We start from the raw sequence: 27,349 nt of genomic DNA, 5'->3' as shown, positions 1-27,349 counted from the left end.
TCCAGCATTTGATGTTAACTGCTGGAGTTTGATTTTGTTGGATATAAAGTCATTTCCCATGACTTTAGGTATCCAGCACCTTTCTTATGATCCTTGCTGATCCCAAAAGACAAGCTTTCTGCATAGTGCTAAAGTTCGTGCTCAACTCAGTTTTCTTCAGCCAACCTGAGAAGTTCATACTCACTCTGCCAAGTACCCCTATAATTATGGGAATAATGAGAACATTTTTGCAATCCCAAATTCTCTTTATTTCATGCTTCAGTTCATTATATTTTTTGAGTTTTTCTTTGTCTTTTATCTGTGTATCGAAAAGGCAGGTGATGTCTGTGGTAGCACAGATGTTGTTTTCTTTTTCCACCACTACAATATCTGGTCATGAGTGTTCTAAAACCTTGTCTGTCTGAATTTTGGTATCCCAAAGTAATGTCACGTTTTCATTTTCCAGGACTTGATGTTCATATCACTTGATGTTCCAGCTTGATGTTCATATCACTTTTTGTTGAATGGGAGGCATTCTACTAATATGTGTGCCACAGTCTCTTCTTTTTCCACACACATTCTGCATGTTCCATCAATAGGTTCCTTGGCAATAACTTTTCTTATATGTCTTGTTCTAACTGCTTGTTCTTGCGCTGCCATCAATATGCCTTCTGTCTCTTTCTTCATGCCACTCTTACTAAACCATTCCCAAGTTTTCTTATATATAACTACTGTCATGTTGTTGCTTCTCAGTTTGCTAGTTTGTGTGTTATGCTGGTTGTCATGATCACCATGCTGGTTCTGGGAGCTTTTCTCAAACCACTCCCTAAGGTAAGAAAGATCAAACATTAATATGTTAACATCTACTTTTCCATATATAAAAGATAATATAATTTATCCATTTATTTTTCTTCTTATATTAGCTCTAAGCAATAATTGTGTTTTTGTTTTAGTCTGTGTTAGGAGCTCTCATAGCTGTTAACCTGAAGAATACACTCCTACAGATCACAGATCCATACTATCTCTGGAAGAAGAACAAACTAGACTGTGTGGGTTATGCTATATTTAACATAGAACAAATTCAATAGGGACTGAGCATGCGACCCTGAGTAACACCAGAACACACAGTGTATGATTTTAATTATAGATTTATACAATCTTTCAGCTATTATTGTAGAGGTTTTAATATGATTGCAGTCAGAGTATAATTTTATTTTTGAGCTGCATCCAGCTGTGGGCAGTCACACACATTTTAATTTTCACTACAGTGTGTATGGGTTGTCTCTTTCCTGGCAACCTTTTTCCTGAGTCTGCCTTATGGTGTTGCTATTGGGGTGAGCTTCTCCATTCTGGTTGTCATTTTCCAGACTCAGTTGTAAGTGAACCCTGAATGGAATTACTTTACTACACTCACATGGTACGGTTTTCTTATATTTGATGTTGTCATGAATGATGATGTTTTTTGGTGACTGTGTTACTGCTAGTCGTAATGGCTCAGAAGTGGCTCAGGTCTTGGATACAGACTTGTACGAGAACCCTAAAGTCTACAATAAGGTAAAGCCTCAGAGCTTGCTATTCAGTATTTACTGGTTCTTACACTCTTTTTAGTGTTAGTGAAATAATAGTAGAAATGTATGTCTTGTATTTTTATTCAGGTGAAAGCCATTGAAGGTGTGAAAATAGTGAGTTACTGCTCACCTATTTACTTTGCCAATGCAGAGATATTTCGCCGCAAGGTTATCAAAAAAGTATGTTGATCACAGTGAATTAATCACAGTGAATTTGTGGATTGTATATGAACAAATCTTAATGATCACATCATTGGTGAAATGATGTATGTTTCAATTACTAAATGTCCATATACTATATCACCTTAGTTTTACCTAGCATGCAAAGTTGTCAAGATCTTTTCTATGTCTGCATTTCTTGGTGGTTGTCAGACAGGGCTTGACCCAGGCAAGGTGCTTCTGGCCAGGAAGAAGTTTCTGAAAAAACAGCAGGAGAAAGAAAAACAAGAACTAAAATCCAAGCAGAGTCAGGAGAAAGCAACTGCCAGGAAGAGGAAATTGAGCTCACTAGTTACCATGAAGACACAGGTGCAGAATCTTTTTTTTTTTTGCATTCACTAACACAGATGCAGGAAAATTTCACAGAGAACATTTTTAAATGTAGTTGTTCAAAATGATATATGCAAACATCAAGTTCTAGTGTAGTTTTAAATTGCTTAATGTTGCATATACTTAAACTGTTAAATTGTAAAAATCTTATTGTAATATCTTGTTTGAAATTTCAGGTAAATTGTCATTATGTACTCCTCATTCCACTTTCAGAATACTTCACAAATTGATCTGCAGAGTGATTTTTACACCATTGGCTTGGGCAGCGATAATACACCCACGAGTTACATCAATCCATACTGTGATATCATGAACCAAACTGACCAGCTTCCAGAGCCCGAGCCTGCCAGCACCCCTCCTGTTATGATAGAGATGCAGCCTGTCCCTTTTCATACACTTATCTTGGACCTGGGAGGAGTCTGTTTCATCGACCTAATGGGCATTAAAGTTCTTACCAAGGTCAATACTGTAAATAACAAATAAAACATGACAGGATGTGCTGTTGTAGGAAAATAGTTAATAGTGGATTTGACAAAGTTATTTTCCAATAATAGCACATCTTGAAGTGTTTAATTCTTCTTATAGCACATCAATTTGCCAAAGCCAGCAGTTTTAAAATTTTATTAAAGAACAGCACATATTATCAGTTTAGAAAGCAATGTTTTATAAGTTTATAATTATGTTCTGCTTTGTGGATTGCCAACAAATTAGTTATTTTTATAACATACATTGTAGAAGCTACACACAGTCATTCCTTCACCAACCTCTCTATTTCCCTCTCTCGAAGTTAATAAGACAAAAACACAGTTCCTCATGGCACAAAGAAGCCACAAAGTCTTTTGTCCTGAGGACTTTCTAATGTGAAATTAATCAGCACCTTCTGACTAATCACAATCAAAAACTCCACATTGCTGTGGTCTAACTAACATTAAGTCATGCTGCTAAGGTGATAAAATGGCATCACTATAGTGGCACATTTTATAGATGTAGTATTATATAGATAGTATTATATAAAGTCTTTTAACTTCAGATATCATACCTGTGATAACTATTTAATTACCACTGAAATATTCTATGATTTTAATGTAATTTATGATTATTTTTCTTGCAGATGAGCAACATTTACAGCGCACTGGGGATTAGCCTATACCTATCAAATGTGCAAGGTGATTTTTTTTTTTCTTTTACTCACCCAAAATACCTGCCTTGTGTAATTTAGTTAGAGGCAGCAGGGCTATGGTGTAAAGTCTTGCTTGGATTATGTACAGTCCTTGCTTCATGTCTTTGTCCTAGACTTTTCTTCTTGGCTTTGCTTTTGGTTCTTCTTGGCTTTGCTCTGTTGAAAGTATGCTGCATTCATTGAGGTTGATATAAACATTCAGCTGACCTCTTGGCAATTTTGAAAAGGGACAATTTAAAAGTATTGCAAACAATGGAGGAATGAAGGACTGGTTTTAAGTGGGAAAAATAGAAGCATAGGTTTTAAGAGGGAAAAATGGAAATTGAGATGGATTTCATGGACATGGTTAGTTTTTTCTTTTTTATCAGACATCTAGTTTTAGGTTTGTTTACCTGACATGTTTCGATGTACGTAACTGTCGTCTTCCTCAGAGTGTCACCGGATGTTGTTGGTGATGCATTTTATCAGCTGATGTTTCCGAAGGCGTGACCTTCCTGTCTGGTTTGACAGGTCGGTCACATCTTCTGCTGTCCGTTCATCCCCTGCAAGATGGCACTCCAGGTATGGGAGAGCATGTACAACCCCGATTCCAAAAAAGTTGGGACAAAGTACAAATTGTAAATAAAAACGGAATGCAATAATTTACAAATCTCAAAAACTGATATTGTCTTCACAATAGAACATAGACAACATATCAAATGTCGAAAGTGAGACATTTTGAAATTTCATGCCAAATATTGGCTCATTTGAAATTTCATGACAGCAACACATCTCAAAAAAGTTGGGACAGGGGCAATAAGAGGCTGGAAAAGTTAAAGGTACAAAAAAGGAACAGCTGGAGGACCAAATTACAACTCATTAGGTCAATTGGCAATAGGTCATTAACATGACTGGGTATAAAAAGAGCATCTTGGAGTGGCAGCGGCTCTCAGAAGTAAAGATGGGAAGAGGATCACCAATCCCCCTAATTCTGCACCGACAAATAGTAGAGCAATATCAGAAAGGAGTTTGACAGTGTAAAATTGCAAAGAGTTTGAACATATCATCTACAGTGCATAATATCATCAAAAGATTCAGAGAATCTGGAAGAATCTCTGTGCGTAAGGGTCAAGGCCGGAAAACCATACTGGGTGCCTGTGATCTTCGGGCCCTTAGACGGCACTGCATCACATACAGGCATGCTTCTGTATTGGAAATCACAAAATTGGCTCAGAAATTTTTCCAGAGAACATTATCTGTGAACACAATTCACTGTGCCATCCGCCGTTGCCAGCTAAAACTCTATAGTTCAAAGAAGAAGCCGTATCTAAACACGATCCAGAAGTGCAGACGTCTTCTGTGGGCCAAGGCTCATTTAAAATGGACTGTGGCAAAGTGGAAAACTGTTCTGTGGTCAGATGAATCAAAATTTGAAGTTTTTTATGGAAATCAGGGACACCATGTCATTTGGACTAAAGAGGAGTGTTAGGGTTTTGCTGGGATTCGAACCCAGGTCGCTGGTGTGATAATCCAGCAAACCCCCACTAGGCCACCAGGGAGATAACTCAAGTACAGAGGCATGAGGCGAAAGTAGAGTATCAAAAAACAGTTTATTTACACTATGTACAATATATAAAATCTGATGGAAAAAAACTAAAAGAAAATCCAAAAGCTCAGAAGATCACAAAAATAAAAATATCCAAAAGGGTCAAAGTCCAAAATCCAAATAAGAAAAAAGGCAAAAACTCAAACGCTCAGAAGATCAAAAAGGTCAAAAACAAAATCCACAAAGTCCAAAAGAAAGAAGCAAGAACCAAGAATACAAAGACAAAGGCAAGGTACATGGGACAGAGGGAACTAGCACTAACAGCATAACATAGGAAAAAGACTCCGTGACAAGGGAACAAACAGAGGGGTATTTATACACAAACTAATTAAGGACAGGGCGGGGCAGGAAACAGGCAATAAGACAAAAACACAGAACACAGTGGTGACCTCTAGAGGCCCAAAACAAACATGACCAGAAAAGGAAATAACAGTGGCCTCTAGAGGCCAAAACAGTCCCAGTCCTCACAAGGAGAAGGATGACCCAAGTTGTTATCAACACTCAGTTCAGAAGCCTGCATCTCTGATGGTATGGGGTTGCATTAGTGCATGTGGCATGGGCAGCTTACACATCTGGAAAGACACCATCAATGCTGAAAGGTATATCCAGGTTCTAGAGCGACATATGCTCCCATCCAGATGACATCTCTTTCAGGGAAGACCTTGCATTTTCCAACATGACAATGCCAAACCACATACTGCATCAATTACAGCATCATGGCTGTGTAGAAGAAGGGTCTGGGTACTGAACTGGCCAGCCTGCAGTCCAGATCTTTCACCCATAGAAAACATTTGGCGCATCATAAAACGGAAGATACGACGAAAAAGACCTAAGACAGTTGAGCAACTAGAATCCTACATTAGACAAGAATGGGTTAACATTCCTATCCCTAAACTTGAGCAACTTGTCTCCTCAGTCACCAGACGTTTACAGACTGTTGTAAAGAGAAAAGGGGATGTCTCACAGTGGTAAACATGGCCTTGTCCCAACTTTTTTGAGATGTGTTGTCATGAAATTTAAAATCACCTAATTTTTCTCTTTAAATGATACATTTTCTCATTTTAAACATTTGATATGTCATCTATGTTCTATTCTGAATAAAATATGGAATTTTGAAACTTCCACATCATTGCATTCCATTTTTATTTACAATTTGTACTTTGTCCCAACTTTTTTGGAATCGGGGTTGTATGCTCCCTCATCCCGGTTGATGGTCCTCGGGCTTCGCTTTTGGATCTCCATGGCCTCCCTGATCCAGCGCTGATGTTTGTTATCTTCTGTGCGGATGACTCTGGCATTCCTCCAGTACATAATGTGATTTTCTCTTTTGCAGTGGTCTGTTATGGCTGACTTGTAATTTTCCTGTTGTGCCTTTTCTTTTATTGTTCAGGTTTGTCTTGTAGCTGTCTCCTTTTCGCACTCTTTCTTATGTTCATTTTTCCTTGTGGTGAAGCTCCTCCCTGTCTCCCTGATGTAGGTTTTATTGCATGATTGGCATGGAATCTCATATATGGTGTTGCATTTGTTTTCCGGATGTATTCTGTCTTTGGGATGAACCAGGATCTGACGGAGTGTTGTGTGTGGTTTGACAGGTGTGTTGATGTTGTGTTTCCTCATTACTCTTTGGATGCGTTCTGTTATTCCTCTGATGTATGGCAATGTCACTACTCCCCTGTGTTCTTGTTTGTTGCTTTGTTTTTTCTCTTTCTTCTGTGTTTTGTTGTTTTTGACCTGTTCTGCCCCTTTGGATATTGCCCACTGTGGATATTGACATGTCTTCAGTGCATGTTGTATGTGTTGTTCCTCCTGTTCTCTGTCCTGTGGATCTGTGATTATTGTTGCGCGTTCATGTAATGTTCTGACTACTGATAATTTGTGCATTATGGGGTGTTCGGAAGTCCAGTTTAAATATTGGTCGGTATGTGTGGGTTTTCTGTGTACTTTTATTTTGATGTCCCCATTCTCTGTGTGTTGTATTTTTAGGTCCAAAAATGCTATTGACTGCTCCGTTTCCTCTTCATGTGTGAATTTTATGTTGCCAGTATTGTCTATGGTGTTGAGATGGTCGGTGAGTTGTTGAGTGTATCCCGTCTTCACTTTTTCCAGTATATCATCCACGTAACATTTCCAGTGTGTTGGTCTGTATTCTGCCGGTATTGTAGTGAGTGCTTTCTGCTCCAGGTCTTCCATGAAAAAGCCACACATGATGGCCGATAGTGGGTCTCCCATGGCAAAACCTTCCTTTTGTCTGTGTATTGTATTCCTAAACTGAAAGTATGTGGATGTGGCGATGAATTGGCAAACATACACGAGCAGGAATTCACCAAGACAAAAACCCGACAAATCCGAAAACTGGACGGACTCATCGCACAGAAAAAGAAGGCAGAACCGGAGCACACACACATCAATGACAAATGGATCCACAACATATCAAGGTACAAATTCTCACAAGCAGAACGCAGTATACTAGAAAAAGGACTTAATTACACTGTCACACCGAACAATATACCTCACGATGAATTCATTCTGGCAACTGAATTAGCATGCGAAAAAATACAGGATCAGGGACAAAAAGCAGCACTAAGAAATGCAATAGCTGGCATATTGAAAACGGCCAAACCACCACCCAGCAACATCACCAAACAGGAAGCCAAAGCCATGAGAACATTAGCAAAAAATAAAGACATCACAATCCTCCCAGCAGACAAAGGCAGAACAACAGTTATCATGGACACCGATGAATATGAACAAAAAGATGCTGGAACACCTATGAGATATTAAGAAAAGACCCAACCGAAAACAAGAAAAAGAAACTCAATGCACTACTCAAACCACTACTCAATGAAAATAAAATAGATAAACAGGCATACAATCACCTAGTACCCACAGCCAACGTCATCCCAAGGATTTACGGCACACCAAAAATACACAAACCAGGAACACCATTACGCCCTATAGTAGACAGCATTGGCTCAGTGACACACAACCTATCAAAAGCATTTGCCGAAATAATCAAACCATTACTAGGACTCACAGACCAACACTGCAAAAACTCAAAACAACTGGCAGAAGAACTAAACAACATCAAAATGCAGCAAGACGAAGTTTTCATATCACATGACGTCATATCTCTTTTCACCAGAACACCCACGGAAGCCACCATACAGGTAGTGCAAGACAGATTAAAAACAGACAGGATGCTCAGGAAATGCACAAACCTCACAGTACAAGACATCACTCAACTCCTTCAATTCATCGCCACATCCACATACTTTCAGTTTAGGAATACAATACACAGACAAAAGGAAGGTTTTGCCATGGGAGACCCACTATCGGCCATCATGTGCGGCTTTTTCATGGAAGACCTGGAGCAGAAAGCACTCACTACAATACCGGCAGAATACAGACCAACACTCTGGAAATGTTACATGGATGATATACTGGAAAAAGTGAAGACGGGATACACTCAACAACTCACCGACCATCTCAACACCATAGACAATACTGGCAACATAAAATTCACACATGAAGAGGAAATGGAGCAGTCAATAGCATTTTTGGACCTAAAAATACAACACACAGAGAATGGGGACATCAAAATAAAAGTACACAGAAAACCCACACACACCGACCAATATTTAAACTGGACTTCCAAACACCCCATAATGCACAAATTATCAGTAGTCAGAACATTACATGAACGCGCAACAATAAATCACAGATCCACAGGACAAAGAACAGGAGGAACAACACATACAACATGCACTGAAGACATGTCAATATCCACAGTGGGCAATATCCAAAGGGGCAGAACAGGTCAAGAACAACAAAACACAGAAGAAAGAGAAAAAACAAAGCAACAAACAAGAACACAGGGGAGTAGTAACATTGCCATACATCAGAGGAATAACAGAACGCATCCAAAGAGTAATGAGGAAACACAACATCAACACACCTGTCAAACCACACACAACACTCCGTCAGATCCTGGTTCATCCCAAAGACAGAATACATCCGGAAAACAAATGCAACACCATATATGAGATTCCATGCCAATTATGCAATAAAACCTACATTGGGGAGACAGGGAGGAGCTTCACCACAAGGAAAAACGAACATAAGAAAGAGTGCGAAAAGGAGACAGCTACAAGACAAACCTGAACAATAAAAGAAAAGGCACAACAGGAAAATTACAAGTCAGCCATAACAGACCACTGCAAAAGAGAAAATCACATTATGGACTGGGGGAATGCCAGAGTCATCTGCACAGAAGATAACAAACATCAGTGCTGGATCAGGGAGGCCATGGAGATCCGAAAGCAAAGCCTGAGGACCATCAACCGGGATGAGGGAGCATACATGCTCTCCCATACCTGGAGTGCCATCTTGCAGGGGACAAACGGACAGCAGAAGACGTGACCGACCTGTCAAACCAGATAGGAAGGTCATGCCTTCGGAAACATCAGCTGATAAGATGCGTCACCAACAACATCCGGTGACACTCTGAGGAAGACAACAGTTATGTACGTCGAAACATGTCAGGTAAACAAACCTAAAACTAGATGTCTGATAAAAAAGAAAAAAATAACCATATATAATATAAGACATAATGAACGTAATCGAGGGATTTCATGGATGTCGGTAGCTTTAGTTTTAAAGCAGAGGGATTAATTATGCTAAACATTTCAAACAGACCAATGTAGCAATGAGAAATCTGTTCTTAAAGTATTTCCCTTGGAAGAAAGCCAAACTTTCAGATCCGATTGGTAGTTGGGTGCAGGGGTCTTGTGGTGGACAGTAATACACCAACTGCTATAAACAGAGTTGAGCAGGGCAGAGCGAGCATCCCCCCAGACCTTGCAGCATCAGCAGAGATGCTGTTCCAATGGTATGGTAATCCTCATCTTTCTGAGCAGGAGACAAAGGTGGATGATAGCCCAAACAACATTCAAAGGGGACATACTGGTAGCAGTGCTAGTCAGGGAGTTGTGAACATATTGTGGCCAGTTGTGTGCTCCAGGATGATGGGATGGATTACTGGTGGTGATCATGGTTAATATAGTTAATAAAAACTAAGACTAAAACCAAAACTAGCAGTAAAAAATAATTTTGTTCACTGAAATAAAAACACAAGTTTAAAAAAGTTAAAACTTTAAGTGAAATAGAATTGCAGGTAAAACAAGCTTTGTTTTCATTTTCATTTTGTTTTCCTCCTCAAGACAGTAATGGAATAGTTCTGGAAGGTGGCAGTAATGCAGGCTACTGTAAAACTCCAAAGAAGAAGATGCTTTTTGTGCAATACCTGAAAAACTAAAACTAGTCAATTCCTCAAAATAAAACAAAGTATTTATGCACTTATCAAACTAACTAAACTGCAATTAAAAAACAAACAAACAAACTGAAACACTAAATAAAACTAAAAACTAAGAATGAAAATTTCAAAACTGTAATAACTCCGGTAGTGATTCAGTGGAGCATGGCTTTCAGGTTCTGACTGATAAACAAGGGGACCATAACCTGGGTCAGGTTGAGTCCAATGGGCCTCTTTAACTAGGGATTTGATCTCCCAGGTAACTGATGGTGTTAGGATTGGAGGGGGCTCCTTCTGAGACATACTGTCGGGAGAGGGCATCAGGTTCCATGTTCTTGGAGTCAAGACAGTAGGTGAGGGTGAAACTGAAACAACCAAAAAACAGTGCCCAACAGGCTTTAAAGGAGTTAAGGCATTTAGCTGTCTAGATGGTTTTTATGGTCAGTCCAAACAAAACAAGGATGTTCTGCCCCCTAAAGCCAGTATTTCTACTCTTCCAAGGCGAGCTTCACAGCAAGCAACTCATAGTTCCCAACTTTGTAGTTGTGCTCAGTGGGGTATAGGTGGCAAGAAAAGTAGGTGTAAGGATGAAGATTTTGGTCTAGGACGGAGCGTTGGGAAAGGACTGCCCCCAACCCAGTGTCAGTAGCATCCACCTCCACTATGAACTGGCATGAGGGGACAGGCTGAATCAGAATGGGAGCAGAAGTGAAGTGTTTTTTGAGATCAGTGAAGGCTTAATCTGCCCGAGGGGTCCAAGAGAAAGGGGTGGAAGAGGAGGTAAGTAGGGTAAGGGACACTGCCACCTGGCTGTTGTCTCTGATGAAGCAGTGGTAGAAATTGGCAAAGCCCAGAAATCACTGATACTGTTTGAGGGAAGTGGGTTTTGGCCTCTGCCACTGCCTGGGAATCTTCACCTGCCTGCTGTCAATGGTGTAACCCAAAAAGCATAGTGAGTTGATATGGAACTCAAATTTTAGTATTCTAGTAAGGGTGTAGCAACTGCTAACTAAACACGAAGCTAAACTCCACTCAAAGAGACAATGAGTCATTCGTAGTGGTCTGAGGGATGTTTACTGATGACTCCTTCACAATGACATGGAGTGAAAAGTGCATAACAAATACAGAAAGAGAAAAAGAGATACGCTGAATCTTACATCGTCATCTCTGTTTACAGAGTATCATGATGCTGTTGCTACTAAACACAGATGAATTATTCAATAGAAAGCCACAAATTCCCTTTTTTTAACCTTCAACTTTTAACAGCTTGTTTTTAAATCAAATATTACTTAATACATAAACTTCAACACAAACAATGAAATAGATCAACTTACGACATTAATTCATCAGTTATTTTTTCCCCAAATATTTTTTATTAAGTTTTAACATACATACATACATATACTACATACTTACATACATACATCTGAACATTTTGACAATAAATATATGTTACAAGAAAATAACATGAAAAGAAGACACTAACAGTAAAACCCAAACAAACAAAACAAACAAATGTCAGCAACTTCAAAGAAAAACAAAACTAAAACAAAAATAGCTTCTCATTAAATGGCTTCAGCTTTCACTCATCACATCTGACATCCCATTAACTCCACCATCTTCAAGAAAGGATAAGAATGGGCTCCAGACTTCTTCAAATCTCCTGCATTTACCTTTCACTATATAGGTTATTTTTTCCATGGCCACATTCATTGCCATTTCTTTTAACCAGTCTGTTACACTTGGCACTTTTGTTTTCTTCCAAAATAAAGCAATTAAATGTTTCGCTTGTAACAAGCACATATCAATGAAAATATATTCCCTTCTTCTCAATGAAGATTCAAGAGGATATAAATGTAGAATATACGTTTTAGCTGATAGCACTAGGTTGAGATTTATAATTTTATTGATCATGTCCTTTACCCCCCTCCAGAATGTACAGTATTTGTGTGTTCACGCTCCCATATGCAATGATAAAGATCGCCTTTGAGTTTGTTACATTTTATGCGGGTATCAGGAATGTTTTTATTGTATTTATGTAGAATAGTCAGAGTTACATAAGTCTGCATCAACCATTTATATTGTAACAATTTCAATCTAACACTTACTGTTTGGGTTTGAGCTTCCTTACATGCCTCCATCCAATCATTCATAGACAAGTCTTCTTTTAAGTCTTCCCTCCAAGCTTCTAATTTATGAAGTGATGATTCTTGTGATCCTGACATTATAATGCCATAAAACTGAGAAATTAAACCTCTATTATAGCAATCTTTTACCATTTCCTTCTCTAATATGTTTAGAATTGGTATATCTAAAGAATTCCTTTGAGACACAAAAATAAAATTTCTTATTTGTAAATATTTAAAGAAGTGTTTTTTAGATATATTAAATATATTAACAATTTCCTCAAAGGACAAAAGCTTGTTGGAAGAATACATATCTGCTATGGACTTTATCCCTTTCTCTGCCCAAATCATAAAGCCTGCATCCAACTGCCCTGCTATAAAATTTGTATTACCCCAAATGGGGCTATAACCAGACAGGTCATTTGGTATGCCAAAATATATCTCTTAACAACATACCAAACATTAATCATACTGAGAACTATTGGGTTAAGACAATTTTTCTAATATCTTTGAGATCAGCCGAATATAAGTATAGATTTAGGGGCAGGCCAGGTGTGATTGCATTTGATTCCATGTTGACCCAAGATGGTATACCTTGTGAAGAGAAGTAGAACATAATGGTTCTGAGCTGAGTAGCCCAATAATACCATTGCAAGTTGGGACACTGAAGCCCTCCTCTATCATATGGCAAGTACAGAAGTGAAAGGCGGAGTCTGGGATGTCTGCTGTTCCAGATAAAGTTAGTAAATAGATTAAGTCTTTTGAAAAGGTGCTTTGGAGGTGGTAAGGGGATATTCTGGAATAGGTACAACAGTTTAGGTATGATATTCATTTTCAGGACATTTATGCGACCAATTAAGGATATGGGTAGAGATGTCCATCTTTCAATAGAGTTAGAAATATTTTCGAAAAGGGGATCATAATTTGCAGAGACAATGTTCTCAAGTTTTGGTGCAATTTTTATTCCCAAATATGTAAAGTTATCAGTTAAATGAAAAATGTCTGGAACATTCTGCAGCTGATCTCTATCATGATCGTCTAATAGCATTAACATGCTTTTTGAGTTATTAATCTTATACCCAGATATCTTCCCATATCTATGAATAAGCTCTAACAGAGCAGGTATAGAAGACCTAAGATGTTTAAAAAAAAGAACATCATTAGCAAATAAAGCAATTTTGTGTTCCACCTAGCCAACAGTAATACCAACTACATCTGTATGCTTTCTAACCACAATTGCAAAGGGTTCTGTAGAAATTGCAAAGAGGAGAGAGAGGTGATCCCTGCTGACAGCCCCTGGATATGTTGAAAGGTTTGGACACCATATTGTTCATAAGCACCTCAGCTACTAAGTTATTACAGAGAATTCTAACCCATTTGCAAAATCTCTCCCCAAAACCAAACTTAACCAAAAGTTCAAACAAATAGGGCCACTCCACCCTATCAAAGGCCTTCTCTGCATCGAGTGACAAGACAGCAGTGTCATGCCCGTTTTTCTGGTAATGGAGGATATTGAGTAGTCTTCTTACATTATGAAATCCTTGTCTACGTTGAATAAAGCCATTCTGGTCCTCTCCTATTAATCTAGGCAGCACTACTTCCAATCTCCTTGCTAAAACTTTACATAATATTTTGGTGTCTGAATTAAGGAGGCTTATTGGACGCATATTTTCGCATTTTGTTTTGCTTTTTCCTGGTTTTGGTAGTAATGTGATTAAGGCTTCCCTCATTGATGCAGGAAGAAGGCCTTGTTGAAATGCCTCAAGCATCATATCCAAAAGATGACCTATCAACTTTTCTTTAAATTTTCTATAAATGTCTATAGGGAGGCCATCTGGGCCTGGCATTTTCCCTGCTGTTATACCATCAATAGCTGCTGATATTTCTTCTTTAGTTATCCCCTCTTCAAGATTCATCTGATCCTCTCCTGAAATCTGAGGCAAATCAAGATCATCTAAAAATTGTGACTGTAACTCATTATTAGGGGCGCATTCTGCACTATATAACTTCTCATAATAATCTCTGAATGCTTCATTTATCTTTACTGGGTCTATAATATTTCCTGAAGGATTTTCAATTGTGATAATGGCTCGCTCCACTTGTCTTTTTTTGATCTGCCAAGCAAGCAGTTTTCCTGCTTTATCTCCATGTTTGTAAAAGTTCTGCTTTAATTTCAGCATTTTTGCAGCCGCTCTACCTGCTGACATTTCATTATAGCGGGCCCTTAGAAGGACTAATTTATCATGTTCAGCTACTGTGTTATTCTGGTATACATTCTTTTCTAACTCACTTATCTGTCTCTCCAACTGTTTCAGTTCTTGTCTAGAATGTTTGGATTTTGAGCTACAAAATCCAATAATTTGACCCCTAATGAAAGTTTTGAAAGCTTCCCATCGTATGCAAGCTGAGGTTTCAGATGTGCATGCAAGCTAAGGTTTCATTGTTTCAACACAAACAATGAAATAGATCAACTTACGACATTGATGTATCAGTTCTTAAATGAGGGTGTAACTACATTCACGCATAGCAAGTGTGTAGCCTCTTCTGCACCACCAACATTTTCCAGTTTTTAACCAACAGGAAGTGAAAGTTTAAAATGTGCTCTACCAATGATTTTCAAAATAAAAGCACAAGTCAGTACCATGACATTCTTAAACAGTATTCAACTTCATAGAACTACGAATTACATCTCATAGATGTCACACTCCCTGCCTGACCTCTGTGAGGTCACTAAACCTAAATTTTGAGGAACTCAATCAGTTCTTATGGTTGTCTTCTGAGAGAAGCAAAACGACTTCTGCAATAGGTCTAACGAACATCTTTACAATGCTTTGCTCCATAGTCTTGACCTGAACCTTTCTGACATGTCCATCTTTCCTAGGGAATGTGGCAGTAATCCTGCCCATGGGCCAAGAGTTGCACTCGGCTTGCTTCTCTCTCAGTAAGACGATATCTCTGACTTGTAGGTTTCGATGAGGTGTTGTCCACTTCTGTCTGTGCTGTAGATGGGGTAGGTACTCTTGTCGCCAGTGTGACCAAAACCTGTTAGCAAGAGCTTGGAGTTGTCGCCACGGATTTGTGTAGAAATCCTTCTCTGTGAAGCTGCCAGGGGGTGGTGGGATGGTGGTCTTCTGAGTGAGGAGTACTGATGGAGAGAGTATTTGGGGGTTGTCTGGGTCCATGGATAGGCTACTGGTACAAGAGGGCATGCATTCATAATGGCAGTGACCTCTGCCATTAATGTTGCTAGCACTTCGTGTGTTAGGTGAGTGTCAAGTTGCAGTAGCATAGAATCCAAGATCCTTCTTGCTGTTATGATCATCCTTTCCCAGCATCCCCCCTTGTGTGAAGCATGGGGTGGGTTGAACTCCCAAACACATCCTTGTTCGCTGAGGTGCCTCTGGATATTTGGATCCAGATGGTCTTTGTTAATCCCAAGTTCTTTGCTTGCGCTGATGAAATTAGTGCCGCAGTCTGATCTGAGCTGTCTGGCTGGGCGTCTGATAGCAAAAAAGTGCCTAAGTGCATTTATGCAACTTGATGTGTCCATAGACACTAATAGTTCAATATGGACCGCTCTGGAACTCATGCAACTAAACATGATGGCCCATATTTTGCTTTCTGCTTCTCCTCCTTGAGTCCATCTCACTGCAACTAACCAAGGACCAAAAACATCAAGTCCTACATATGTAAAAGGTGGGCATGCCTGTAGGAGTTCTGGTGGTAAGTCTGCCATGTGTTGCTCCACAAACTTCCCTCTGAGCTTCTTGCATGTAACAGTTGTGGATCACTGAGTTGATGAGTCTCTTGCCACCTAAGATCCACAGCCCTGCTGCCCTTACAGCTCCTTCAGTGACATGACGACCCTGGTGCCTTGTTTGCTCATGATGGTGGCGTGTCATTAGAAGAGATACATGGCTGTCTCTAGGCAAGATTATGGGTTGCTTTTCACCAGTCTGCAGGTCAGAATGTTGTAGCCGGCCTCCTACACTGATCAAGTCAACCTTAAGGATAGGACTGAGCTTTTGGAGGCAGCTATTTTTGTGAACTGGTTTTCCTTCTTTAAGAGCAGCAAGTTCCTTCTGAAAGGCAGACCTTTGTGTAGCTTTGAGAACAACATACATGGCTTGGTCCAGTTCCTCTGGTGCACGGGGATGTTTGCATCGATGCCACCCTTTGCACTTGTTGACATTCCCTTTGAAATGATTTGGCAGTGTGAATGAGGAAGGCGATGCCTCTGAGAAGTGAACGTAGACTTGAGAAGCGTTCAAAGTGGTGTGGTGTGAGCATTGCCTCGTTTAGGTGAGTTTTACAAGTCTTTACCTTTGGCCTGATTTCGATGTCACTTTCTGGTTTTACGAGTTCAAAACCTTTGGCTGTTTGTACCTCCTTCACTGGTGGCGATCTCAGAAAGGGTGGTCCAGAAAACCAAGTGGAGGTTGCTAGGCAAGATACAAGTAAAGACCTAGATGCATGATCAGTGGGGTTGTCCTCTGAATGGACAAAGTGCCACTGCTTGGGTTTTGAGGACTGGTGTATACGCTGCACCCTGTTATGGACGTAGACATAAAATCTCTTGGTCGTATTATGGATGTAACCCAGGACTACCTTGCTGTCAGTATAAAAGTTCACAGCATCGAGTTTGATATCTAGCTCATCTTGGATGAGATCTGCCATCTGGACAGCTAAGACAGCTTCACACAGTTCTAGTTGTGGGATTGTGGGTTCAGACTGGGGAATCAACTTAGCCTTACCCATGATGAAACTGACCTCAATTTGTCCATCCTTTTGCACTGTCTTGAGGTAAGCCACGGCCCCGATTGCCTTTGTAGAAGCATCTGAAAAAATGCATAGCTCAGTGCGTTCTGCCTTGGAAAGTGACTTGTTTGAGTATGTACGTTGTACATGCAGTTTCCTGAGTTCTTGGAGGGATCTTTGCCAAGTGTCCTATTTGTCCAGCTTCTCTTCTGGAAGGGGAGTGTCCTAGTCTGAGAGCACAAAGGTGAGCTCCCGCAGCAGCATCCTTCCCTGGATGGTGATGGGTGCCAACAGACCCAAGGGATCGAAGATGCTATTTATTGTGGACAGAACCCCACGGCAAGTGAATGGCTTGGATTTGGTAGATGCGACAAAGGTGAAGGTGTCCGTAGATGTCTCCCAGAGAAGACCCAGTTTGCGCTGTGTGACTGGTGTCTCTCCAGTGATATCTAAGTCCTTAACAATCATTCCACAGTCTTCTGGGGGAAAGGCCCTCAAAACTGATTGACTGTTCGAGGCAAACTTGTGAAGGTGTAGGTTGGATTCTCCAAGGGAGGCCTGTGTCCTTTTCAACAAGTCGATGGCTTCATAATCGGTTGTTACAGAGATCAGCCCATCATCAATGTAGAAGTGCTTTCCCACGAATTTAACAGTATCTGCTCCATACTGCTCTGTTCCTTCTCTGATGGCTCTTCTCAACCCGTAGATGGAGACAGCAGGTGAAGGGCTATTGCCAAAGACATGAACCTTCATCCGATACTCGATTACCTCTTTTGTGGTATCATTGTCCTTGTACCACAAAAAGTGGAGGAAGTTGCGGTGGTCCTCCCACACTACGAAACAATGAAACATCTGTTGGATGTCTGCTAACACCGCTACCTTTTCCTTCTGGAACTGAAGAAGAACTCCGATAAGGGTATTGTTCAAATCCGGGCCGGTCAGCAACACATCATTGAGGGAGACACCATGGTACTGAGCGCTGGAGTCGAAGACAACCCTGATTTGGTTGGGCTTTTGTGGGTGATATACTCCGAAGGTGGGGAGGTACCAGCATTCTTCGTTGTCCTTCAGCGGTGGTGCCACCTCGGCGTGCTCATTTTGGAAGATTTTGTCCATGAATGCAATGTACTGTTCTTGCATTTCTGGTCTTCTTTTCAGTGTTCTTTGCAGGGATGTGAACCTATTGACCGCCTGCTCTCTGTTGTTGGGAAGAGGCTGGCGTGGTTCTTTAAATGGTAAAGGGGCGACCCAACTATTGTCATTATTTCTGTAGATGTCACCATCCATTCTGTTCATGAAGATGGTGTCTTTGATGGATGGAGAAAGTCTGTTGTCCTGCGCTGTTCTGTTAAACACTGTCTGTCCCAATGTCTTATCTGTAGTCCTGTTGAAACCGTCTTGTTTTCCCTTGATATGCACGTAGTTTGTGCATGGTTGAAATATCGAGCGATGACCATCCTCCAACACACTGGTCTTGAAGTTGCTGACAGTAGGCTTATGGACATTTCCCAGACACAACTCCCCCACTACAACCCAGCCGAGATCTAGACGTTGAGCGAATGGTGCATTGTGTGGCCCGTTAATCTGCTGTCGAACCTTATGCGCTCTCAAAACATCTCTTCCAAGAAGCAACAGGATTTCTGCATTTGGATCTAGCTCTGGGAGGTGCTCAGCAATATGCTGGAGATGTGGTTGGTGCAGTACAGCATTTGGTGTTGGGATTTCCAAACGATTGTTCAAGATCTCGCTACACTCTATGAGTGGTGGGAGGGAAATAACTGTTTTGCTATCCAGAGATTCAATTTGGAATCCTTCTGCACGTCTACCTGATGTATCTACGAAACCAGAGCAGGTTCTTAGCTGGTATGGGACTGATTCACTTTCTACCCCGAATAGGTTGAAGAACTCTGGTTTGGCTAGTGAGCGGTTGCTCTGGTTGTCCATGATCACACAGACATTGACTGCCTTGTCCCTAGCTTCCTTTGGGTAGACCTTGGCTAGACAGATCTTTGCACAAGAGCGACCCCATTGGCTTATGCTGCAAACCTCGGTGCAGCTTGAGGTAACGGCTGGTGTGTCAACATTAACTTCTCCCTCCCCGCCATCATCTTGTGGGTGCGAAGGAGCCTTTGAAGTTGAAGGTTGTGAGCCAGGATGCATAACCGAGATGTGGTTAGTGCTATCACATTCCAAGCATTTAACTGATAACTTGCAATCTTTAGCGAGGTGCGAGTTGGATGCACAACATCGGAAACATATTCCTTCATTTTTGAGGAAGGCTTTTCTTTCATGCATAGGTTTGTTTCTGAATGCTCTACAGTGACTGAGTGAGTGTGGTTTGTTGTGCACTGGGCAGGTCTTTGAAGGATCGTCCTTGATTTGCCTGTTGGTCCTGCCTGAAGAAACATCAGTTTTGTGAACTGAGATGGGTCTGTCATTGTTGAATTTCTTTGAGGTGAATCTGTCTGGTTTCATAGGGGTTGTGGTGCTCCTTTGGTGCATGAAGCTGGGATCATTACGTTTTTTCGCTTCATAGCACCCGAACCTGCAGAAATACTTGAAGGGAGGGAAACAGCCATTGTTTTCCTCCTTGTATCTCGATCCAGCTGATAGCCACTTCTCTGGAAGTCCAAAAGGCAATTTTACTGATATTACTGAGATTCCCTGTGAGGTGTCCAAATATAACAGACCTGTGAGGTAGCCGTCTTCCTTAGCACCAAGTACCTCAGTCAGCAAATCTCCAAGTTCCCAGAGCTTGATGTGATCTTTGCTTGTGAGCCTCGGGAAATTCTCGAGACACTGAAACAGTGACTTCTCCATGATCTCTGGAACTGCATAACACTCATGGAGATGTTCCTATGCCTTTTGTAGTGCTGCAGTGGGATTACTGATGTACACTGAACATATTCATTTCACGTATTCACTTGGCTGTTTGCCTAGCCATTTTGTCATGAGGTCGAGTTGTTGGGCTGCACTCAGGTTAACATCACTGATGATACTGGTGAATGATGCATGCCATGCACGGTACTTTTTGGGTTTGTCGTCAAATTGGTACAGGCCTGAGGTTGCGAGATCTCTTTTGGTGAAGTATTGTGCTAGGGGCTCAATGGCGGGGTTTGAGCTGGATGAAGGAGCTTGCACTGGGACATAGGGTTGAGCATGCACATTCATTCTGTTAGGTGTGGACAGGTGAATATTTCCTTTAGGGCTGAAGTATGGCCACTGGATTTCTGTTTTAATGTGGTTTGCTGTTATTGGAGGTAAATATACATCATCTGTTTTATGCACTGTTTTATAATCAGTCGGGGGTGGTTGTGCATAATCTGCCACTAGGGGGTGCTGCTGCACTAAACTCTCATCCAGTTCCATGCGTGATGGTCCAGCAACAGGGGAGTATGGAGAATTAATACTGTGTTTTAAAGCATTCTGTGAGCTCACATATTCACTGGTTCGTTCAATTTGACTGTATACAGATTTTGTCACTACAGCTTCATCTATTACTTGCAGCCCCTCTGCCATTTCCAGTGCTTGTGCTTCTGCGGATGTGGCCTCAGCTTCACATTGCAGTTTTAATGCTTCAAGTTCTGCATCTATTCTTGTTTTTTCAAACTGTGCTTGGGCATCTCTTGCACTTGTCCCCAAGTCTTTAGAAGCAAATTCTAGCTTTAGCTTGAGCTGCTGTGATGCATATGCTGCTCTTATCTTCGCTGCCTTAGCCTTTGCCTGTGCGCATCCTGCTGTGTTAGATGAAGAGGCTGTTGATCGTGCACTCAAGGATGACGATTTTACACTTTCAGAAGGCATTCTGGTATTTTACTGATCTCTTCTGTCTTTTCACTTTAGTGTTTTTGTAAGGGTGTAGCAACCGCTAACTAAACACGAAGCTAAACTCCACTCAAAGAGACAATGAGTCATTCGTAGTGGTCTGAGGGACGTTTACTGATGACTCCTTCACAATGACATGGAGTGAAAAGTGCATAACAAATACAGAAAGAGAAAAAGAGAGACACTGAATCTTACGTTATCTTCTCTGTTTACAAACAGAGCATCATGCTGCTGTCGCTACTACACACAGATGAATTATTCAATAGAAAGCCACAAATTCCCTTTTTTTAACCTTCAACTTTTAACACCTTGTTTTTAAATCAAATATTACTTAATACATAAACTTCAACACAAACAATGAAATAGATGAACTTACGACATTGATTTATCAGTTCTTAAATGAGGGTGGAACTACATTCACGCATAGCAAATGTGTAGCCTCTTCTGCACCACCAACATTTTCCGGTTTTTAACCAACAGGAAGTGAAAGCTTAAAATGTGCTCTATGAAGGATTTTCAAAATAAAAGCACAAATCAGTACCATGACATTCTTAAACAGTATTCAACTTCATAGAACTATGAGTTATGTCTCATAGACGTCACACAATTTTTTCTACTTTTACAAGTAATTTGTTCTCCAGGAGTCTTTGAAGTACTTGATGAACATGGATGGTGTATCCCTTGAGGTGGTAAGAGAAGATGAGGATGTCATCCATGTAAACAAAAACAAAATGGTTAAGGAAATTTGAGGACATCATTTTCCAAATCCTCGAACACAGCAGGGGTGTTGGTTAAACTGAAAGGTGTTACCAAATATTTGAAGTGATGGGGGCTGTTGAAGGTTGTCTTCCACTCATCTCCCTCTCTTATCATGACCAGAGGATATGTGTTCTTTAAATCCAGTTTAGTGAAAACTGTGGCTCTGTGAGGGTCAAATGCCAAGTTGATCAGGGGCAAATGGTAATTGTTGTTTATGGTGGTGATGTTGTAGCCTTGGTAATTAATACATGGGTGCACAGAGCCATCTTTCTTGGACACAAAGAAGCCAGCGCCAACTGGGGAAGATGATGGTTGGATGGTACAGACAGCAAGGGAGTCATTAATGTATTTCTCCATGGTTCCTCTCTCTGGGGGACGGATTATACAGCTGACTGGTAGGTAAGTATGTTCCAGGAAGATTATCAGTGGCACAACCACAAGGGTGATGTGGAGGTAAAGGTTACTGAAAACCTCTCCCACATCACGATATTCTGAGGCAACAGTGTACAAGTCAGGGGGTTCAGAGACAGATGAGGCGGCAGTGACATTTATGGGGGAAGGGCAGATTGCTGGCATGAGGAATGACAAGAAGATCTCCAACTAACTAGCCTCCCGGGGTACTAGTCAATATGACCAAGAATCAAAGGGGAATGAGGAGAAGAAATGAGGTGGAATTGGCAAGGCAAGGAAATGACAGTTCCTGTTTGTGAATTTTTTGATAGGACTTTGTGGTCAGTTTTGGCATTTAAACTATACCCCTTTTTTCTGTTTTTCATCAATAAATTTGCACTATCATTTTTATTTTGTTGTATTTTTTACTTTCCTCTTCTGCTGCATTTTCATTTACTCAAAGAAAACTTTTCCCCCCATCTAATCTAATGACGTCAAGCGGAGGCCTTCCATGTCAGATATGAAATATCACATCTTTGACAAAGTGACAATTACTCATCATTTCAAACATTCATCTTGTTCAGTGTGTCCAGTGTAAGATGTTTATTCAGTCTCCATCATTAGTAGTAACTTTATTTGTCAAGTCAGTTTATTTGTATAGTGCTTTTAACGACATTGTTGCAAAACAGCTTTACAGGAAAATAGACTTTAAAGGTGCCCTTCCACCAAAAACGTTTAATACTGGCTCTTTTTGAAATACCATAGTTCACTCTGAGTTGCATATGCATGCTGCATGTGAAAATGTAATTCTACTCCCATTCCCTGTATTAGCTTATGAAAGAAAATAGTCAGAAAAATTAGTGGATCAGAAAAAGCCATATGAAGTTACGTCACTTTGAAAATTAGTATTCATGGCCTCGCCCACCTTGGCTTGCGAAGGCCCACGGGAAGAAAGTTTGGATTTAAACGCAAGGAGAGATAGCAGAGCCCATCTCATCAGTAGCTAACGAAGAGGACCTAACAGCAAGTTGAAAACATGTCTGGACAAGTTCGTGCCTGTGTTATTTAACAAAGAGGACCTAACAGCAAGCTGAAAACATGCTTGGACAAGTTCGTGCCTGTGTTATTTGTGGCAGTAACACATCAACGTTGCATGTTTAGGGAGGCTGGGACCTCCCCTGCACAAGTTATGAGCGTTCAAAGTCGGGCTGGAGCCGCCGACAGAAACGAAACCTTAGCGGAGCGCTGCGGCTCGCCTCGGGGCAAATTACGTCCCGAGGTGCAGGGCTAGCCCACCCTGGCAGCGCTGGTTCGTTAGGGAGAGGGCAGATGTCTTTGGCTGCCAAGTTTGGGGAGGCTGGGATCTCCCCTGCGCGAGTTACGAGCATCCAAAATCGGGCTGGAGCCGCCGATAGAAATGAAACCTAAGCGGAGCAACGTTGCAAGAAAGAAGAGCTGAAGAATAAATGGTTGGAATTTATCTTTGGAACACCACCAGCAAAGTATAATGCAACGTTAGTACTGTGTTCTGATCATTTCAACCACAGTGACTTTTCAAACTTTGGTGCCTTCAGTAGTGGTTTTGCTTCGAGGTTGTTTTTAATACCTGGATCTGTAGTCAAGACGATCGACCACCAGCTCACAAGATGTAAGTAAAACATGAACTTTTTGTTCGAAGGTTTTTGTTACAAAATAGCATGTTCATATTCTCCACGTTAGCATGCATGACATGGTCACAAGCTAGGCAGGGATGAGAGTTTTCCACTTTTCAGCGGATTTCCGATTTTTCTGAGTAAAAAAACGACCTTTTTATATTATGCCAAATCCATTGACAATTTTTTTTTTTATTAATTTCGGGGGGTTGGGGTATGTTCCTTCATGCTGTTCAAACTTTATTAACTCCAACGATGTTTACACATTATTTGTAAGTCGCCATCTTTAGTCTCGTTTAAATCTCGTTGAATGTGATGTAAAATTCGTGTTATCTACATTGTTATTGGTCAAAACATCGATGTCAAGACCATAATAGCTAATCAAAACAGTTTTTACAACGACACCCAAATCCACTTGTTCTGACCCACTGGAGGTAGCGTCACAGTGCTGTTAGCCAATCAGAGGTAACACGTTTACTGATTGCTGTTAGCCAATCAGAGGTAACACATTCACATGTCATGAATATTAATGAGTAAGTGCTGAAATCCTGTCATTCTCCTGCCACCCACTCCTCCAGAAAACTAGAACAACCTGAAACAGGAGAACCATAGCATTTTTTTCACCAAAACCGGCTCACAGGGCATTCATTCATACTAGAGACCACCGCTAGGGTTGGATGATACTGGGAATTTGGGTATCGATCCGATACCAAGTAAATACAGGGCTAGTATCGCCAATACCGATACTTTTTACTTGAAATGTTATGATCATTGAATAATTTTGTGATTTTGCCTTTTTTAGTTGATTATGAGTATGATAAAACACAGGACAAAGATTTTAGGCAAATAAAAATGTTTTTTATTAACAAACTACAACAATATAAAACAATGTAACAGTATATTAATAATAAAATAATTCCCTTATCACCTTCTGCTACACAAAATTGTTTAAGAAAAAAGTTACTAGTGCAAAATAACAAAAAAGCAACAATGTAACAAAAATATAACAATGTTAACAACACCACAAAAAATACCTTCCATTGCACGCAAATATTTGTGAAAAATAAAGTCAGTAATAAAGTAACAAAGTCAGTAGTGCAAAATAAGTAAACAAAAGCAATAATGTAATAAATATAACAATATAAACAACACAAAAAATACTTTCCATTGCATGCAAATATGTGTGAAAAATAAAGTCAGTAGTACAAATCAGGTGTAAACTACAAGTGCCTTGTAACCTTTGGCTCTTTGCTCACAAAGCCCTCTAAGGAAGTATCCCTTGAGGTGCCCTTTTGGCTCTGTTCCCATGTTGATAACAGATTCAAAGGTTTTTGTTCAGGAACAGTAACATGTTTACATTCTTCCCTTTTATTGTACTTCTTCTCTGAGTTATTAACTGTCACGCCTTAGAGAAAATCCTTTCTGCAGGTACGGATGTTGAAATTACTCCCAGATGTTTTTTTGCAATCTTGCTCAGAGAGGGAAATGTAGGTTCATTCATTTTCCACCAAAGAAGTGGGTCTCCATCCCGTGCAATTGGCTTCTCTTCCGTGTACCGGCGCATTTCAATAGTCACATCAGTGCCAGCTGTGCGATGCTGCTGCGATTCCAGGATTTGAGTGTCAAACTCTGTCCATATCCCGCCTTTTGCTGCAGCTGGGGATGGAGAAGCTCCTGCAGGGTAGTGTGAGGTAGTTGCAGGAGCCATTGCTGAGGCAGTGCTGGTGGCAGAGCTTGTGCTAGGTTGAGGATCTGATTCTGAATAGACTGAGGACTGGCTCAGTGACTGCATTTCAGCAACAAGTTTTTTTTTTCCACTGTGTTAACATTTGCCATGTCCCGGAACCCAAAGTTTTTAAATCTTGTGTCCAGGTAGGTGCTGAGACCATAGTGGGTTTCAATATTCCTGAAACGGTGCTGGCACTGTGCTGACAGCACAGCAGCTAGCTTGCTGCCTTGGGCCTCATGAGATGCAGCTGATCTAAGAAGTAATGTTACCAGGGGGATCACCTTTGAAACTGACACGTGTTTTTTAGGGCTGTTGAAGTTAACGCGATAATAACATGTTAACGCGATCTCAATTTATCGTGATTAAAAAATAGTGCCGTTAACGCAAATTCTAATTTGGCCCTGCGAGTCACCCATAGTTCCTGTTGAGGCTTGTCATGCACTGCTTCAATAAGAGTAAGTGTGAGTGATGGAGAAAGGTCTGTTAAACGGGAAGTTTCATTTTAAAAGTAGAGTGTGATTGAGCATAGACATATAAACATAGACACCGCCTTCTGCATAGAATCATACATCATCCTCGCCACCATATTGGATGTGGCAAAGTGGAGATTCTTCAGCCGTCTCTGTTATAGCGTCTAGACAGTAGCCGAGAATAAAGATGCCTCATTCATATGCTGCGTTTAACTGTACCAACAGGTTTACCGTCCAAACGAGATCACATGGGATTACCTTTCACAGGTGAGACTGGAAAAATACTTTTCATTGTATTTGGTCATTATAACGTAATTTTATGAACAGATTTTCCTTATTTTGTGGCTAATATGAAGTCTCGCGCATAATAGCTGCTCGGTGAAACCTGTCTCCGAACAACGAAGTATTTCCTTCGTAACTACGCTGATAACACTTTGTGTTTTTGTCAAACATTGGAGCTTTGTATTCATTCTGAAGGTTTATTGTTATTAATATTGAATAAAAAGTAACTTGGATATATCATTGTTAATTATCATTCAAATTTTAGGTAAATTATTTTAATTTGTATCTTATACGGATTTTATAAGGGAAATACGGATTTTGGAGGTTGGTTATACAGGTTTGATTGACCAAAGGTTGACATGTATGTTTATAACCATCACATTAAAAGTTATATGTGTTGTTTTGATGCCTGTTTGTTTCACAAATATATACGTGTGTGTCTTAATGGGTGAATAAAAGGCATCGAGTTAAATATTGTAGAAAGGGGCTTTATGAAGTTCAGTCCATTTACTTGCATTGGTTTACGGGGAAGATTTGCCACATCCAATATGGCGGACACTCTGACGTATCCCAGCAACGGGGCCACCAGCTCAATGCGGCGTCTATGTTTATATGTCTATGGTGATTGAGTTGGTTTTGGCATGCACTTATACTTTTGCAAAGTGAGATTTCAGTATGCTGTAGCACTGTGATATGACACTAAATGTCTTTATTGAAGTCCAACTGCAATTTATTTTTGTTTGCACAGTACTGTGAAGTCCTATAGGCTGTGACTGAATACAACTCCAGCACAATTGAAGTTTTATTTCATTTTTATTTTCTTTTGTCACACATGTCTGAACTGAGACACAGTAGTATGTGACTACATGTTTTATATTTGAGACTACAGCTCCCTAATCCATCACAAAATCCAATTTTGTGTTTTGTATGTTCAGTACTGCCTAGTATGTGAGTGAATAAACTCCCTTACCATTTTCTCTTGTCCCAGCAGTTTTTAACAAGTACTTTTAGCATAAAATGTGTTCACCATTTTAATTGTAACATTTCACTTTAAAAGCCTTATTCATTTACATAGATTTAAAAAAATGCGATTAATCGCGATTAACTATATGAAATTCTGAGATTAATCGTGATTAATTTTTTTAATCGTTTGACAGCCCTAGTGTTTTTCAGATGATATCTCCCT

At 40.3% G+C, this 27,349-nt stretch overlaps 1 protein-coding gene and 1 long non-coding RNA gene across 3 annotated transcripts in view; one reads left to right on the top strand and one right to left on the bottom strand.

The window, feature by feature from the left end:
• LOC132896493 (solute carrier family 26 member 9-like) overlaps positions 1–27,349 on the top strand; it is a 103,036-nt gene that overhangs the window by 18,113 nt on the left and 57,574 nt on the right. Inside the window, exons 10-17 of the mRNA XM_060937355.1 lie at positions 733–810; positions 933–1,028; positions 1,248–1,354; positions 1,464–1,533; positions 1,635–1,727; positions 1,920–2,075; positions 2,310–2,555; positions 3,208–3,262. Coding sequence (XP_060793338.1) covers positions 733–810; positions 933–1,028; positions 1,248–1,354; positions 1,464–1,533; positions 1,635–1,727; positions 1,920–2,075; positions 2,310–2,555; positions 3,208–3,262 — 901 coding nt within the window. The remainder of the gene's footprint in view (positions 1–732; positions 811–932; positions 1,029–1,247; positions 1,355–1,463; positions 1,534–1,634; positions 1,728–1,919; positions 2,076–2,309; positions 2,556–3,207; positions 3,263–27,349) is intronic.
• Positions 241–21,330, bottom strand: LOC132896494 (uncharacterized). Of its 2 annotated transcripts, none has more exons than XR_009656065.1 (4): positions 21,258–21,330; positions 3,289–3,432; positions 1,863–1,964; positions 241–805 (listed from the first exon to the last, which is right to left on the bottom strand). It is a non-coding gene; the product is annotated as an uncharacterized LOC132896494 (long non-coding RNA). The 2 variants fall into 2 exon arrangements; XR_009656064.1 differs by lacking the exon at positions 21,258–21,330 and adding an exon at positions 3,669–3,899.

This window comes from Neoarius graeffei, chromosome 13, assembly GCF_027579695.1.
Source record: "Neoarius graeffei isolate fNeoGra1 chromosome 13, fNeoGra1.pri, whole genome shotgun sequence".
Lineage (NCBI taxonomy): Eukaryota > Metazoa > Chordata > Actinopteri > Siluriformes > Ariidae > Neoarius > Neoarius graeffei.
This window is presented reverse-complemented; position numbering and strand designations above follow the sequence as displayed.